This window comes from Coregonus clupeaformis, chromosome 12 (genome assembly GCF_020615455.1).
Source record: "Coregonus clupeaformis isolate EN_2021a chromosome 12, ASM2061545v1, whole genome shotgun sequence".
Classification (NCBI taxonomy): domain Eukaryota; kingdom Metazoa; phylum Chordata; class Actinopteri; order Salmoniformes; family Salmonidae; genus Coregonus; species Coregonus clupeaformis.
Genome location: NC_059203.1, coordinates 35,099,401 through 35,115,105, shown reverse-complemented (window position 1 = coordinate 35,115,105; position 15,705 = coordinate 35,099,401). Strand labels below are relative to the sequence as shown.

General features: G+C 46.2%; 1 protein-coding gene across 1 annotated transcript in view; it reads right to left on the bottom strand.

The window, feature by feature from the left end:
- Positions 1–507: 507 nt before the first annotated feature.
- Positions 508–15,705, bottom strand: part of LOC121578066 (protein bassoon-like) — a 139,179-nt gene continuing 123,981 nt past the window's right edge. The window contains exons 6-13 of the mRNA XM_045223841.1: positions 12,056–14,174; positions 10,732–11,672; positions 10,430–10,562; positions 9,742–9,897; positions 9,300–9,355; positions 9,032–9,176; positions 6,496–6,724; positions 508–3,908 (exon numbers count right to left, since the gene is read on the bottom strand). Coding sequence (XP_045079776.1) covers positions 9,315–9,355; positions 9,742–9,897; positions 10,430–10,562; positions 10,732–11,672; positions 12,056–14,174 — 3,390 coding nt within the window. The 3' untranslated portion in view covers positions 508–3,908; positions 6,496–6,724; positions 9,032–9,176; positions 9,300–9,314. The remainder of the gene's footprint in view (positions 3,909–6,495; positions 6,725–9,031; positions 9,177–9,299; positions 9,356–9,741; positions 9,898–10,429; positions 10,563–10,731; positions 11,673–12,055; positions 14,175–15,705) is intronic.

The window sequence follows — 15,705 nt, the reverse complement described above, 5'->3', positions numbered from 1 at the left end:
GCAGTCAGGCAGTCAGTCAGGCAGTCATTCAGGCAGTCAGTCAGTCAGGCAGTCAGTCAGGCAGGCAGTCGTTCAGGCAGTCAGTCAGTCAGTCATTCATGCAGTCAGGCAGTCAGTCAGGCAGGCAGGCAGGCAGGCAGGCAGGCCAGGCAGTCGTTCAGGCAATCAGTCAGTCAGGAAGGCAGGAAGGCAGGCAGGCAGTCATTCAGGCAGTAAGTCATTCAGGCAGTCAGCCAGTCAGTCAGTTAGACAGTCATTCAGGCAGTCGTTCAGGCAGTCAGGCAGTCGTTCAGGCAGTCAGTCAGTCAGGCAGTCGTTCAGGCAGTCAGTCAGTCAGGCAGGCAGGCAGTCATTCAGGCAGTCAGTCAGGCAGTCATTCAGGCAGTCAGTCTGTCAGGCAAGCAGTCGTTCAGGCAGTCAGGCAGTCAGTCAGTCAGGCAGTCAGTCAGTCAGGCAGAGAGCAAGGAAATACCGTACAGTGGATGACAAATAAATAACTACAAGAGAGAGATTTTTGATTTTCTCTTTATTCTTTTTCCTGATTGGAAACAAATTGCAGGGTCATTATTTTCATTAATCACATCACATGACATGATGCATCAAAATGTTACTCTATCTGTTTACAGGAATACACTGAATAGAACACAAAGTTTCACAATGGATACACGACTGACGCTTCGCCCATTGCACTTATAACAGTGAATGACTTGAGTTAGACTTTTTCTGGATTTTTTGTTGCATTTTCAATTAGCTTTTTCCTCTTATTTAAATCTATTTTTTTATAACGGATCATGTCTCATCAACTTTGAAACCTCCCGATAGAATGACAATAGAATGCCTGGATAAACTTTTACCATGGAGGTATTTCTCCTTGTTTTACAAACACAATATGTATAGAAACTCTACACAGACCAAATATGTTTCTGAATACAAGTTTATTCCACTGTTGCCAACAGTCAATACGAGCCAGCCAAATACACTATGCTTATTTCATCATTATATTCATAATCATGATATTTAATCATAATAAATATTATTTTATACACAAAAGCACAAAAGTTGGCAGCAAGTACGGCGTGGGGATGCACAAGACGTCCGAACTATGAATTCAAACGCTGTACAGAAGAATCCATCTGTATTTACAGTGAGAGTGTCTGTCTGTCAATCTGTCTGTCTGTCTGTCCATTTGGACGGCTACAGTCAGTGAAAGCTGTCTGGTCTCATGCACCTCTTCTCTTATCGACCACAACGTCTCCATAAAGATGGTGAGCATGCAGCTATCTATACCAAGGTCCCTCTGTGGATTCAACCTACACACTCTCATTTATATTATTACTGTGAGATAACAGATTTGTTTTACCTCTCCTTGAAATCAATAACACATGTCCTATTGGTGTGTCATATTTCTGTCTTTACATACCAGTCAGGCTTGTGCTTTCATTATAACATGCCCTGATTTGATGAATGATTGACTTGGGGTCAGCAGCATGTTGAGTCTCTCTGACCTGATTGACAGTACTGTAGTACTCTCTAGATTCCCTCTAGATTAGCCTTGGATGTGGAAGGTTCAGTGGTCCGCTGATTGAGTTATAAAGTTCTAGATGAGTTCTAGTTATAGACCATTCATTTAAGGGCAAATTCTAACTTCAATTTAAGTCAGATTTTCACTTTAAAATGCACCGCATGACTAAGTGGAGGTTAGGATTTCCCCCATTTGTTCATCCAACTACTAATGATACCTTGATATGTTGTTTTTTGTATGCACACTGACTGACATTTTACAAGGAGAATTTCTGACCAACCGCATTACAGGTTTGTATAGCAGCACGGACTGGACAGCCGAACACGCCACGGCACAGTGGGGCCCTGGTCAAGCCACACACACCAAGACTGAATGAGAGCATACAAACAGCCGGACAAAGCCAAGCAAACCATGCTTCAAGCAACAAGATGGTGGACATTCATGACTGACAATCTACACAGTTAACCCTTTGGCAACAAGTCCCCCCATATGGGGAGTGATGGGGTACTATAAAACATGCCACAAAAATAAAAGTATAGATTCAATAGTTAAATATTCAGATCCATACATACAATTAGCTAAGTATAAATATGTTCATAACTGTTTTTGACGTCTTTCAGTTCACAATGTTGTTGGATTCTTGTGAGTAACATTGGTCATTATGGTATTAAACTTTGTTTTTTTGTCTTTTCCAGTTTCAAAATGAATCATTGCATAGAACATTTGAAATGATGATAGCTTCCAACCACTCCTGCGTGTGTGTGTGTGTGTGTGTATGTTTGCTTGATTGCATGTATGTCTCTGTATGTCTCTGTGTGTGAGTGTGAGTAAGTGTAAACGTAGAGATTTAGGTGTGTATGTGTGGTTTGCAACTCTCTCAGACATTCTTACTGATGTTTATCAACAGCTTTCAGATATTCCCATCCATGAATATAAACAACATTAATACCATTGTGCTGTATATTGTTTTCTGCATGCTATTGCTTTTAAAAATCAACCAGCAAATTATTAAAATGCAAGAAAATAAATAAGAAAACAATAGACCATAAAATATAAATAGACTTACCAAACAAAAACATAAAAACAGAAGTCACATGAATATAAATGAATAAATACACAAATGAATCATTAACATTATCAGTGTTCTAGATAGATGTATATACATACAATAGTATACAGTGGTGCAAAAATAAATGAAGAAAGGTATGATATGGACATTTCAAAACATATGAGGTATACAAGTAGAAATATGTACCGAATAAGGCTCTTCTTTTCAGAAAAATATCAGGCAAAAATGACAAAAAATTAAACAAGATGAAAATACTTATTTTTTGTAATAGATAAAAAAGTACAAATAAATAGTCCCAAAGTGCTCTGGGATTGACAAGTGATGGCTTTGCGATGGCTAAAAGACAGCCGTGGTCACGCTTGCTTGCGTTCCATCTGGTCCTCTCTCCTGTGTGGATCTCACACTCTATTGGTGGGCACACTGGTAACTCCTCCTCTTCTGGACATGGTGGTGAAAAAGTGTTAAGAAGATATGGGTTTCTTTTTTCAATTATTATTATTATTGTGTTTGCATTCCAATGTTCACACATACATGTTGCATTCTGTAGACGTCATATCATCACAACAGGTGGAGGAGAAATAAAACCACATTCAAAGAAAGGGTCATCGTTCCCTGGAATGTAGAGATCATAGAAACCAAGCATTCAAGGGGTTAATAACCAGGGCATTGTTTGTTTGTTTGTTTGTCTGTTTGTTTGTCTGTCGCCATTGGTACTGTCTTGCCTTCTCCAGTGTAGTAGTTAGAGTGTCATAGATGTCTCTTTGGTACTAGTAAAACCTATGAGCTGTGTATCTATCTCCCTCCTCCACTGTGTTATAATGGTGATACTGTTATAAGGCCCTCTGAGCACAAAATGTGGAGTCATGAATGATTCTGGTCAGATGTGGACTCCTCAGACCGAGTCTGCATCCCAAATGGCACCCTATTCCCTATATAGTGCACTACTTTAGACCAGATGTGTCATTTCCATCTACAATGGCTTCCATCTGGCCTTGTCTTAGAACCACAGAACTTCAGCAAGTGATGGGAGAACTCTATTGAATCTCGGTGTGCTCTCCAAGATGACAGAGATTCATGTGAAGAAGCAGCATCCTCCGTTGTTGTCCCTCTGAGCTGAGCGATGCGGAAGCCAAACCTACGGTGTGTGACAGCTCCCTGTTCTGTTCCTGAATCAGGTGTTATTTCTCTCAGTAAGCAGACAGACAAACAGGGAGGTGAGACAGACAGGATTGTATATTCTCTCTCTCTTCGCACTGTCTCATTCACTCTCCTACAGGAGCTGTGAGGTAGGTTCTCGTTGGCATTCTGCTGGTGCATCTGAAAACATAAGGTCAAAGTTTAGTGTCTCTCACCTATAGATCATTTCTACTGAATTTTGGGGAAACCTGAGGATTTTGAGAAAGTTACCGGAATTTTAAAACCCTACGAGATTAACACACTGAATCTATTGCATTAGGATCCAATATGTCACAGACATTTTAATAATATGACAAACAGGCAAAATACAGTACACAGAGAGAGACTGTAAAATGTGTTCATTATTGTCTCATATACCTTAATTTTCTGACTATAAGCCGCGCCTTTTTTCCAATTTTTTGACCCTGTGGCTTATATAACGGTGCGGCTAATCTATGGATTTTTACAGCTAACGGCCACTAGAAGACCTCCTAAATCTATGGATTTTACAGGTTACAGTCCACCAACTTTAACTCTATGGGCTCTATGACCGGTCCGCGCCCCCCACCTTTAAGCGGCGGGCTCCAGCAGGAAAAGCTGGAGGCCGGAAAAGAGTGAGACAGGTAGCGCGCAAAAGTAAAAGTGGAACCGAGAGTGGTACGAGAGACAGAACGAGAGACAGAACGAGAGCAAGACAGACAGACATTACGAGAGCGAGACAGTTTGTCTCTTTCCCGACAATCCCCTCTGTGCACGAACCCTTACATATGGTAATTAAACATTAAAACACCTGCGGCTTATAGTCCAGTGCGGTTTATATATGTACGCATCATTCAATAACATTCAATTTAGCTGCTGCGGCTTATACTCCGGTGCGCCTTATAGTGCGGAAAATACGGTAGTTAGTGCTGAAAGATTTCAGGACATGATTTCACCTCAAGGGGGAAGAGGAGAGCTGTAGTACTGTACTACTGTACTGCTTGAGGGATAACTAGCTACTTGTGCACATACGCCTACACAAAGAGACACACATACACACACAATTCCATTCTCATTCCTCACACATGGCTCACCAGAGCAGAATCCCTTAGAGAGAGAAGGAGAAAGAGCCAGAAAGAGAGAGAAAGATCGAGTAACAGAGAGATCGAGACAGAGAGAAACAGAGAGAGAGAAATAGAGAGACAGATAAAAAAAGAAAGAGATATTGAGAGAGAGAGAGAAAGAGAAAGAGAGAGAGAGCGAGAGAGAGAGAGAGAGAGAGAGAGAGAGAGAGAGAGAGAGAAAGAACCACTGTGCCAGAGATCATGCACCCTGGAGGGTTCCCAGTGGCCAACATCCTAGTGCCAGACTTTAATTACCATGGGAACCAATCACATAATAATAATAATAATACATGTTTTGTTTAAAAAAAGTCATATTGATATGAGATCAATGTAGTACAGCATCTAGATTCTTTTTTTGAAAGCTCTGCGTTTTAAAATAGGGCTATACATATAAGCTCTGCAATACGACTGATTAGAAAGGTTTGATTGTAGCAAATGTACTGAGTTTTGCTCGTGACCTTCCCCTCATAGACTAGCTACACTATACCTCCTGTGGCTGTACAGTAATAGGCCACATCCACCATGACCCGACACCTCATTAAAACAAACCACACTCCCTATCTAAGACCTCACAACTGTCCCAAGACTGTCACGGTGAGTGCAGTAATGCTCAGGGCTGAGTAGGCTTACCTGCTGGTCAGAGAGGCACCGAGCAGGTTTTATCTCTAGATCCCTGCACTGGATCACTGGATCTCTCACCCCTGCCACACACACTCCCTCACCTCCGCCACACACACTAGAGATGATAGACACCCGGTGTCACGGCCTATGATATCAAACCAAGATTCAACCCAACCCAGGCAGACCCTATAATAACTACACTAGCACAATGACAGACACAGCAGTGATCATAGGGAGAAAGCAGGGCCCAAGTAGCATCATGTGATAGTCATCATGTGTTTTAAAATGGGTCCCAATAAAAATGCATTCAAATCTGTTGTGTTGAGAAAACAATTCTACTGTGCTGCTTTCTGTGTTAGTCCATTTTACAATGTAATGAGGGATTTTTTATAGTATAGTGAGTCATCATTCTGTGGGCCCCAGTTTGTGTGTGTGTGCGTGCATGCGCGTGCGGGTGTGTGTGCATGAAAGGACAGTAATGCCATTGTTAGTCTGCTTATCCATTGGCTAATTAATAGTGCTTTGTGCCTGACCCAGTTTAATGGATGTGTGTGTGGAGGAGTGAAAGGGTACACCTCCTGGACCTATCCTGGGCTCTTACCTCTGGGCTCTAACCTGGACTAACCTCTGACCTCTAACCTGGGCTAACCTCTGGGCTCTAACCTGGACTAACCTCTGACCTCTAACCTGGACTAACCTCTGGCCTCTATCATCTCTAACATCTGACCTCTCTAACCTCTGACCTCTATCCTGGACTCTAACCTCTGACCTCTCCAACAGTGGAAGAACATGGACACAGTCATTTCTGTTTACCTGACTTGACACGGCAGAGAACCAATTCAATGAAAAAGTGCTAATAACTGAGCACACAAACACACACACATTCACACACACTTGTGCACACATTCATGCATGCACCCTCACACTTGTGCACGCACACATACAACACACACACACACTTTGGATACACGTGCTGGATTAATGTACTGTACAACTTCACTTACAGGGAGCAGAAGCAGCAGCAGAAGTCCCTCTTTAATCGTCTGCTCATGCTTGGGACTCCCGCTCTGACATGACATCCATCCACTTCGTCCTCTCTTCTTTCCTCTGCTCATGTCTGGGGATCCCAGCCAGTGTTGACCAATCATCCACCATTCTAACCCTAATTCTGCTCATGTTGTGTGCGCATGTCTGGGGAGTTCAGTGCTGACCAGGCATCATTTGATTCCAACCCTGATTGGTGGTAATGTGGGGTGAAAGAATAGAGGGAGAGAGAAAGACAAAAGAGACAAAAGGAGAGAAAGAAAGAGAGACAAAAAGAGAGCGAGCAGGAAAGAGAGAAAAAATAGTTTTTTTTTTTATAGAAAAAATTAGAGAAATGCCCCCAGAAGATCAGACAGAATATACAATCACAGTCCTTAATGAGTCATCACTTCACTCATGCTTCAACATTATGCAGACATGGATCTACAGTGGCTTGCGAAAGTATTCACCCCCCTTGGCATTTTTTATATTTTGTTGCCTTACAACCTGGAATTAAAATTTGTTTGTTTGTATAATTTGATTTACACAACATGCCTACCACTTTGAAGATGCAAAATATTTTTTTGTGTGAAACAATAGAAATAACACAAATAAGACAAAAAAAACAGAAAACTTGAGCGTGCATAACTATTCACCCCCCCAAAGTCAATACTTTGTAGAGCCACCTTTTGCAGCAATTACAGCTGCAAGTCTCTTGGAGTATGTCTCTATAAGCTTGGCACATCTAGCCACTGGGATTTTTGCCAATTCTTCAAGGCAAAACTGCTCCAGCTCCTTCAAGTTGGATGGGTTCCACTGGTGTACAGCAATCTTTAAGTCATGCCACAGATTCTCAATTGGATTGAGGTCTGGGCTTTGAGGTTTCCCTCAAGAATTTCCCTGTATTTAGCGCCATCCATTATTCCTTCAATTCTGACCAGTTTCCCAGTCCCTGCCGATGAAAAACATCCCCACAGCATGATGCTGCCACCACCATGCTTCACTGTGGGGATAGTGTTCTCGGGTTGATGAGAAGTGTTGGGTTTGCGCCAAACAGAGTGTTTTCCTTGATGGCCAAAAAGCTCAATTTTAGTCTCATCTGACCAGAGTACCTTCTTACATGTCCCCTGTATCTCAGTTGGTAGAGCATGGCGCTTGCAACGCCAGGATTGTAGGTTAGTTTCCCACGGGGGGCCAGTACAAAAATGTATGCACTCACTAACTGTAAGTCGCTCTGGATAAGGGTCTCTGCTAAATGACTAAAAATGTACATAGGTTTGGGGAGTCTCCCACATGCCTTTTGGCGAACACCAAACGTGTTTGCTTATTTCTTTCTTTAAGCAATGGCTTTTTTTCTGGCCACTCTTCCGTAAAGCCCAGCTCTGTGGAGTGTACGGCTTAAAGTGGTCCTATGGACAGATAATCCAATCTCCGCTGTGGAGCTTTGCAGCTCCTTCAGGGTTATCTTTGGTCTCTTTGTTGCCTCTCTGATTAATGCCCTCCTTGCCTGGTCCGTGAGTTTTGGTGTGCGGCCCTCTCTTGGCAGGTTTGTTGTGGTGTCATATTCTTTCAATTTTTTAATAATGGATTTAATGGTGCTCCGTGGGATGTTCAAAGATTCAGATTTTTTTATAACCCAACCCTGATCTGTACTTCTCCACAACTTTGTCCCTGATCTGTTTGGAGAGCTCCTTGGTCTTCATGGTGCCGCTTGCTTGGTGGTGCCCCTTGCTTAGTGGTGTTGCAGACTCTGGGGCCTTTCAGAACAGGTGTATATATGTGACACTTAGATTGCACACAGGTGGACTTTATTTTACTAATTATGTGACTTCTGAAGGTAATTGGTTGCACCAGATCTTATTTAGGGGCTTCATAGCAAAGGGGGTGAATGCATATGCACGCACCACTTTTCCGCTATTTATTTTTAAGTTATTTTTTTCATTTCACTTCACCAATTTGAACCATTTTATGTATGCCCATTACATGAAATCCAAATAAAAATCCATTTAAATTACAGGTTGTAATGCAACAAAATAGGAAAAACGCCAAGGGGGATGAATACTTTTGCAAGGCACTGTATGTTAATCTATGCAAATATCCAGTTGATACAACACTTCATCAATTGATCCACCACAGTGTGGGGCTGTTGCCCAAATGGCACCCTATTCCATACCTAGTCCACTACTTTTGACCAGACCTCTATGGGCCCTGGGCAAAAGAAGCACACCATATAGGGAATAGGGTGCTATTGAAGATGCAGCCTCTGTATCCTGTACTGCATTGAACTTAACGATGATGATAGTATTAACACTTTGACGGGTGAATATTTAACTTCAAAAAATATGAAAACTATTTAAATATTTAATATACATCATGAAAATATGAAGAGTACAAGGGAGGACATTTATTTGTGGAGCATAGTGCAGGTTATCACAAATATGCTCAACATTCTTCTCCAAAGACAAGACACACTGCCCCAATGTGTTAAGAAATGTATTTATTTAATGAGATACTCACTGATGCTCTCAGGTACCCTCCTCCCTCATCCTCCTCCCTCTTCTCCGTTTTGTTGTGATAGTGAAATGTAAAAAATGCCGACAACAGTTTCATAGGTTTTTCCAGTACCAAGCCTCCAACCCCCCTAATCGCAAGTCCTCATACCCTGCAAGACAAACACAAGCTTTCCCTTACATCTGGGACTTCCACAACACACATACAAAGTGCAAGTGTCAACTACTTAAACCTTACATCTATGAAAAATCACAAACAAATCCATTGCATTTACCCTCCTCTCTTACGTTCACCAAAATGAAGTGAACTTCTTGCCGAGGCCAGAAATAGCTGTGTAAAAGAGATAGAGAATAGATGGGGTGAGAGGGAAACAAGAAGAAAGAAAAAATCGTATTTAGTACAGTATAGAAAGTTAGTACATTAGTCCTTTTCACAGAATATTCTGTAGAAGGGGTGTACATCAAATGACGGGTCCATGTTTGTATTATGTTCAATCACTAAGAAAGAACATCAACGACTGAGACACACACACACCATACAGAAGAAAAGTCATTATTTAACAGTAATTCCTTCCACATCAGAATCTGGATGCATCCCAAATGGCACCCTATTCCCTATATGGTGCACTTCTTTTGACCAGGATCCATATGTAGTGCACTATATGGGAATAGGGTACCATTTGGGATGCAACAGTGTTCAGGTACTCAGGGCTTTACCATCTCCCAGTTTCCCCGCCTGTTCGGCTGCCCCTCCCGCCCCTCCCAGGATATTGGTGAGAACGTTGACCCCCTCCGCTGGGGGCTGGCCTGCCGCTGCACTGCCGATCCCACCAGGCCTGCTACCTATCCCTCCAGGCAGCGTTGCTTTAGAGCCTGCAGAGGAACAACAACAGCACTGTCAGATGACACGAAGGGGGTATGTCACTCTCAGTATGTCATTCTGTTTGGGTAGTATGTCATGTCTGTTTGGGTAGTATGTCATGTCTGTTTGGGTAGTATGTCATGTCTGTTTGGGTAGTATGTCATTCTCTGTTTGGGTAGCATGTCATTCTGTGTTTGGGTAGCATGTCATTCTCTGTTTGGGTAGCATGTCATTCTCTGTTTGGGTAGCATGTCATTCTCTGTTTGGGTAGCATGCCATTCTCTGTTTGGGTAGCATGCCATTCTCTGTTTGGGTAGCATGTCATTCTGTGTTTGGGTAGCATGTCATTCTGTGTTTGGGTAGTATGTCATTCTCTGTTTGGGTAGCATGTCATTCTCTGTTTGGGTAGCATGTCATTCTCTGTTTGGGTAACATGCCATTATCTGTTTGGGTAGCATGTCATTCTCTGTTTGGGTTTGAGAGAGTCTAAAGACAGTAATGTATTAATGCAGTGTTAGACTGTGCGAGAGGTGTCAGTCTCACCGATGCCTATGAGGGGGGGTGTAGCTGTCTTGGGTGGCTGTGCTGCTGCTGCCCCCCCTATCGCTGCTGCAGGTTTCACCCCCCCTATCGCTGCTGCAGGTTTCACCCCCCCAATAGCTGCTGCAGAAGTCACCTGTCGCGGAACAGAAAGAGAGGGGAACAAAATTGTTACTGTCCAGCTGTTCACCAAGAGGTGAAAAATAAGAGAGGGAAATTACATAAGCCCAGTAATTTCATGATTATTGCCAGGATGCACAATTCAATAGACCTTGAAATACCAAACCCATCTCAGGTGTACTCACGGCTGTGGTTGTTGGCTGGCCTGCAGTGGGTCCGGCTGGCTGCCGGCCTTGTGCCGGAGTCTGGCCAGGTTTAGCCTGCTGTTGTGCCGTCCCTGGTCCTGCCATTGGTCCTGCCACGGGTCCTGGCCCCGCAGTGCCTGGAGTGGCCTGAGGGCCCCCAGTGGTGGTCTGAGCAGGTTGGCTCTGCTGCGGGGGCTGCTGCTGCTGCTGGGTTCGTTGCTGCTGCTGGCCAGGCTGCTGGGACGGTTGGCCCCCGTCTGGCTCCTGGGACCCAGGCTGTCTGCCTGACTGGGGCAGCCCACTGGACCGCTGCCCCTGTTGCTGCTGCCCACCTGGACCCCCCTGGGGCTGCTGCCCCTGGCCCTGCTTGGCCCCTGCAGAAGGAACCCCTTCCTGTCTCCTGGAGGACGAGCCTGGCGGCCTCTGACCCCTGCCACCGGTGCCCTCGCGGTGGTGGCCGGAGGCCGGGTCATGAGAGGAGTAGTCTCCAGAGTCCCGGTCCCGGTAGCCATCCCGGGAGGAGCGTGGGTCCGAGCCTCCCCTCTTCTGGGTGGAGGAGGATCCACGGCCCTCAGAGCGGGCGGATGGGTCTTTGGGGTGTGTTCTGGAGGAGCGGCTGGACGACCGAGGCTCCTCACCGGAGTGGCGGGAAGAGGAGTGCCTCCCCGAGCTGCCGCCGCTGCTACCATGGTGACCACGGTGGTCGCGGGATGATGAGGTGGACGAGGGGTGGCGAGGTTGGTTGTTGTACTCGTCCTGAGGCCACAGGTCCTGCTCTTCGGGAGGCTCATCATAGTCATGGTAGGTGTGCTTCACGTTGGCGCCGGTCTGTTGTCTACCAGTGGAGATGTGGCCTGCGCTCCCATGGTGTCTGGAGCGGTTGGAGCGAGCCTCCCTCGGCTTCTCAAACCAGTCTGTCTCCTCCTGACCCAGATGATAGGCTTTTTGAACAACAAAGAATATCACATTATCATGTGTAGAGAGGAGAAGAGGAGAGACATGTAGTCTGAACTGAAGTCATGCAGACGACAGACAAAAAGACGGGCCCAAAGTCTCAAAAACATGGAAAGTCTTTCAAAGTCAAACAAAAAACTGCAAAAAACTTGTAAAATCACAAAACGCAAAAAATATAAATGTTTTCACCAGGCAAAAAGAAAAAAAGAAAACATAGGCATATGCGGTTTCATGCATTGGGCACAACACTCACAGTCACAAAACAGAAGAAGCCATCATGCTACTCTGAAGACCATTGGCATTCAGACTCTTTCCAGCAGACAGAAAGACAGAGGAAGTCAGGCAGTTAGTGGCATTCAGCACCAGTTACCTTCACTGTCCGACACAGCAGCATGCTGGTCGTCTACGAGATACGGGTCATCTGGCTTGTACACGTGGCTCCTGGGCAGGTCCTTCATGTGGTGGTCCTGGACATCTGGCAGGGAGTGGCTGGAGCCGTACTGGCTCCTCACGTCATGGGGGTCCCCTGGTACTCCGGTGCCACCTCGTCCGACCCCCACAGGCTTCCCCACGGAGCTGAGGGGGCTCTCCTCCTCTGAGTTATAGGTGCGCAGTCCGGGCCGTCCGCCGCCGCCTCTCTGAGACCGCTCCATGGCGTCCCTCTCGTAGGACTTGCTCCTGGAGGAGTCCCTGGAGGAGATCTTGTCCATGCCGTAGCCCGTAGACCGGGACCTCCCCGAGCCGTACATCCGGTCCTCCTCTTCCAGGGCTTCCCGGCTTCCCGGGTGGCCACCATAGTACTTCTGCTGGTCGTAGCCGCTCTTCTTCACCCCGGACCGAGACACCACAGTGCAGCTGCCGCCGGTGGAGGTGGTCATGGTGTAAGAGGCCAGGTCGGACTCTACGTCCCGTGCCTCCTCGATGGGGGAGAACTTGGAGATCTTCTGCTCCATGCCTTGCTTTCTGTGCTTGCTGCGCTTACTGGAGGAGACAACGGCGGGAGCCAGGCTCTTGGATGGGTGTTTCTGGGTCCCCGGGCCCCCTGGGCGTGTTGTGCTGGGGTGTTTATTATAGTCGTCATAGTAATAAGAAGATCCCCCACCACCTACAGTGGTGCTGGTCCGGGGGTCCACAGCGCCCTGCTGGTGGTAGCCCGTGGTGCCTACAGACATGTACGGGTCCACAGGCTCATTGCTGTAGCCAGTTTGGCGCGCTGGGCCGTTCTCACCGTAGCGTCCTGCAACAGGATGTCCCAGAGCGTCAACAGCTGAGCCTGTGTTCTCTTTGGTCAGCTCGCTGATGTCGTCGATCATGACGTAGTTCCTGGGGATGTTCTGCTCCAGGTTTGCGGTGTAGAGGCCGTCTGCAGCGTAGGCCGATGTGGGGCTGTCCACACCGTGGGTCAGGCCTGGCTCCGGGGGGCGGTACTGCCCATAGGCATTGGGCATGGTGTTGGAGGCATAGACTGAGCCAAAGCCGGTGTCTGGAGATGATGTGGCCACCGACACGGCAGGGTTACTGATCACCTCGTAGTTGGTGGGCAGCTTCTGTTCCAGGTCGGCCAGGGAGGTCTGATGAGGCCTCTGGTGGACCGTGAGGATCTCAGCCTGGGGCTGGAAGGACATGCCCTGGCCGGGATAGGGGCTCTGGCCTGGGTAGGGGAGATTCTGGCCCAGGATAGAGGGGTTGGGAGGCTGGAAACCCTGGTGGCCATGCTGTTGCACGCCCAGGTCTGTCTGGTAGGAAGGCTGGCCGTAGCCCCCGTGGGCTGGGTAGCCTGGCTGGGGCTGGTAGCCTGGGCCTTGGGGTGGGTGGGGCTGGAAGGTGCCTGGCTGGGGCTGGCCGGCTATTGGATACTGAGGGGGCTGGAAACCGATCTGTTGGTAAGCAGCGGTTGGCTGCTGTGTGGGCGTGTGCTGGCTCTGTGGGTACTGATAGGCCATGTAGGAGGAGGTGGGCGGGTACTGGGAGGCCTGGCCAAGGTCGTTGGTGAACTGGCTCAGTGCCGCCGTGCTGGGCCTCGTCAGCAGCCCATTACCGTCGAACGTTCCCGTGGCTGCCACCATCCTCAGGTTATTGAGCTCAGTGTCTGACATGTAGTCGCGGGGGTCGCCCATGCAGCGCATATAGGCCAGCTCCCTCCTCTCCCTCTCCTTCACCAAGGTCTCCTTGCGCTGATGGATGCCCAGTTCCAGGTACCGCAGCTTGGCGTCAATCTCCTTCTCCTCCTCCTCCAGCTCCTGCTGCTGCTTGCGGAGCTTGGTGGACTCTTGCTCCACGGCCTTCAGCTCACTCAGCAGGCCGGCCTTGGTGACCCCCTGGGCAGGCCTGGGCAGCACCCTCTCGGGCTGCATCCCTGGAGAGCTGCTGTACATGTGGGACATGGCTGGGGTGACGATAGGGAGAGGGCTCTCCTCTGGAGGCGGGCTGGGCAGGGTCCTTTTTACCTTTCTCATCAGAGAGTTCTGCTGCTGCTGCAGGGTGGCCATCTGGAGAGAGAGGCAGAGAAACACCATCAGGATAACACTCACATAACATTGAACAGAATGCCTGCATGGAAATCAGACTACCTGCACTAAAGAAGATTCCAGTCCAGTCCCCTATTCTAATCATTACACCTTGATACTTTGTCATTTCCATAGCTTAATTCAGAAAATTGCAATATTATAGACTAACTTCTATCAATGTAGCCCTTTCTTGCAGTAAAATGACCTAGTGGCCTCATGGGTGGAATTTTATTAATATTTGTCATAATTAATAAACATTATTTTTTTTAAACGCTGAAATTCCGGTGTTTCTATGTCAAATGTTTTTGTTATATTTCAGTCTGCTGTGATGTATATAAAGTGTATTTTGGGGTGCAAACTCAAAATGGAATACATCCACTCTATATCTGACATGGTACAGGTGTCTTCTTAATTTTAAGTCCATAACCATGTGTGTGAGGTGTTTCAAAGTAGATTTGTTTAAGACTACCAAGAAACACTCTGTGTGACCCTGATTTAGCCCACTGCAGTAAAATTAAGGTAAAATGTATAATTATATGTTTACATTTGTTTGGGTCCATTCAAAAATACTTTCATCATGAATAAATGAGCATACTAAAAATCAAGAGCAAGTTTCTTATTAAAATGTACTCTGCAAAAGATGAGTGCTACAACCATGAAGAATGATGTCCATGTGAGAGAGAATTGGTAACTTGGGAGCAATTCTCAGCATAAATAGTTAATATTAATACTTTTTAGAGCGTTAGAAGATTCCAATCATAACATAGTCATACACGTTTTCATAAAAATTAAAACGTCCTTCATCCTCATCACTTATCGCAAAACCTATGCCAACAACAACAAACTAAGAGCAATGATAAATCATTGTGCACAGAAGAGAAAAAAACATTCAAACATGGCTAGATTTCTTCTTTCTACTTACAGTTTAGGAGTTGTGTAGACCCATGGTGAATTTATTAAGTATCCGTGAGAATGCCATTTTATTCAAATGTTGATGTATGGCCAGCACAAATAAAACAAGAAATGTATGTAAAAATCATTTTATGATTCTTATGTGTGCCTGTTCATCGGACAGCCCTGGCACTGAGTACAGAAGGATCTGACTTTACTTTGACCAGCTGCTAACATGTCGGAAGACAGCAGGGCTGTACCAGGATGCCTCCACATTATGTCTCCCCCTGGCATTTCTAAGGGCTTTGCCAGATATAGCAGGCAAAGCATGAAGGAGAAAGAGAGAAATGGGGTGTGTGTGTGTGTGTGTGTGTGTGTGTGTGTGTGTGTGTGTGTGTGTGTGTGTGTGTGTGTGTGTGTGTGTGTGTGTGTGTGTGTGTGTGTGTGTGTGTGTGTGTGTGTGTGTGTGTGTGTGTGTGTGTGTGTGTGTGTGTGTGTGTGAGGGAGAGAAAAAGCAGATTGAAAAGGCAAAGGAGAAAAAAGAAAGGGATATCAGAGAAAGCTATGGAGTGAGAAAAAGAGAGGATGGTATAATGGAATAGAGGGGACGCTTGCCTGGTGC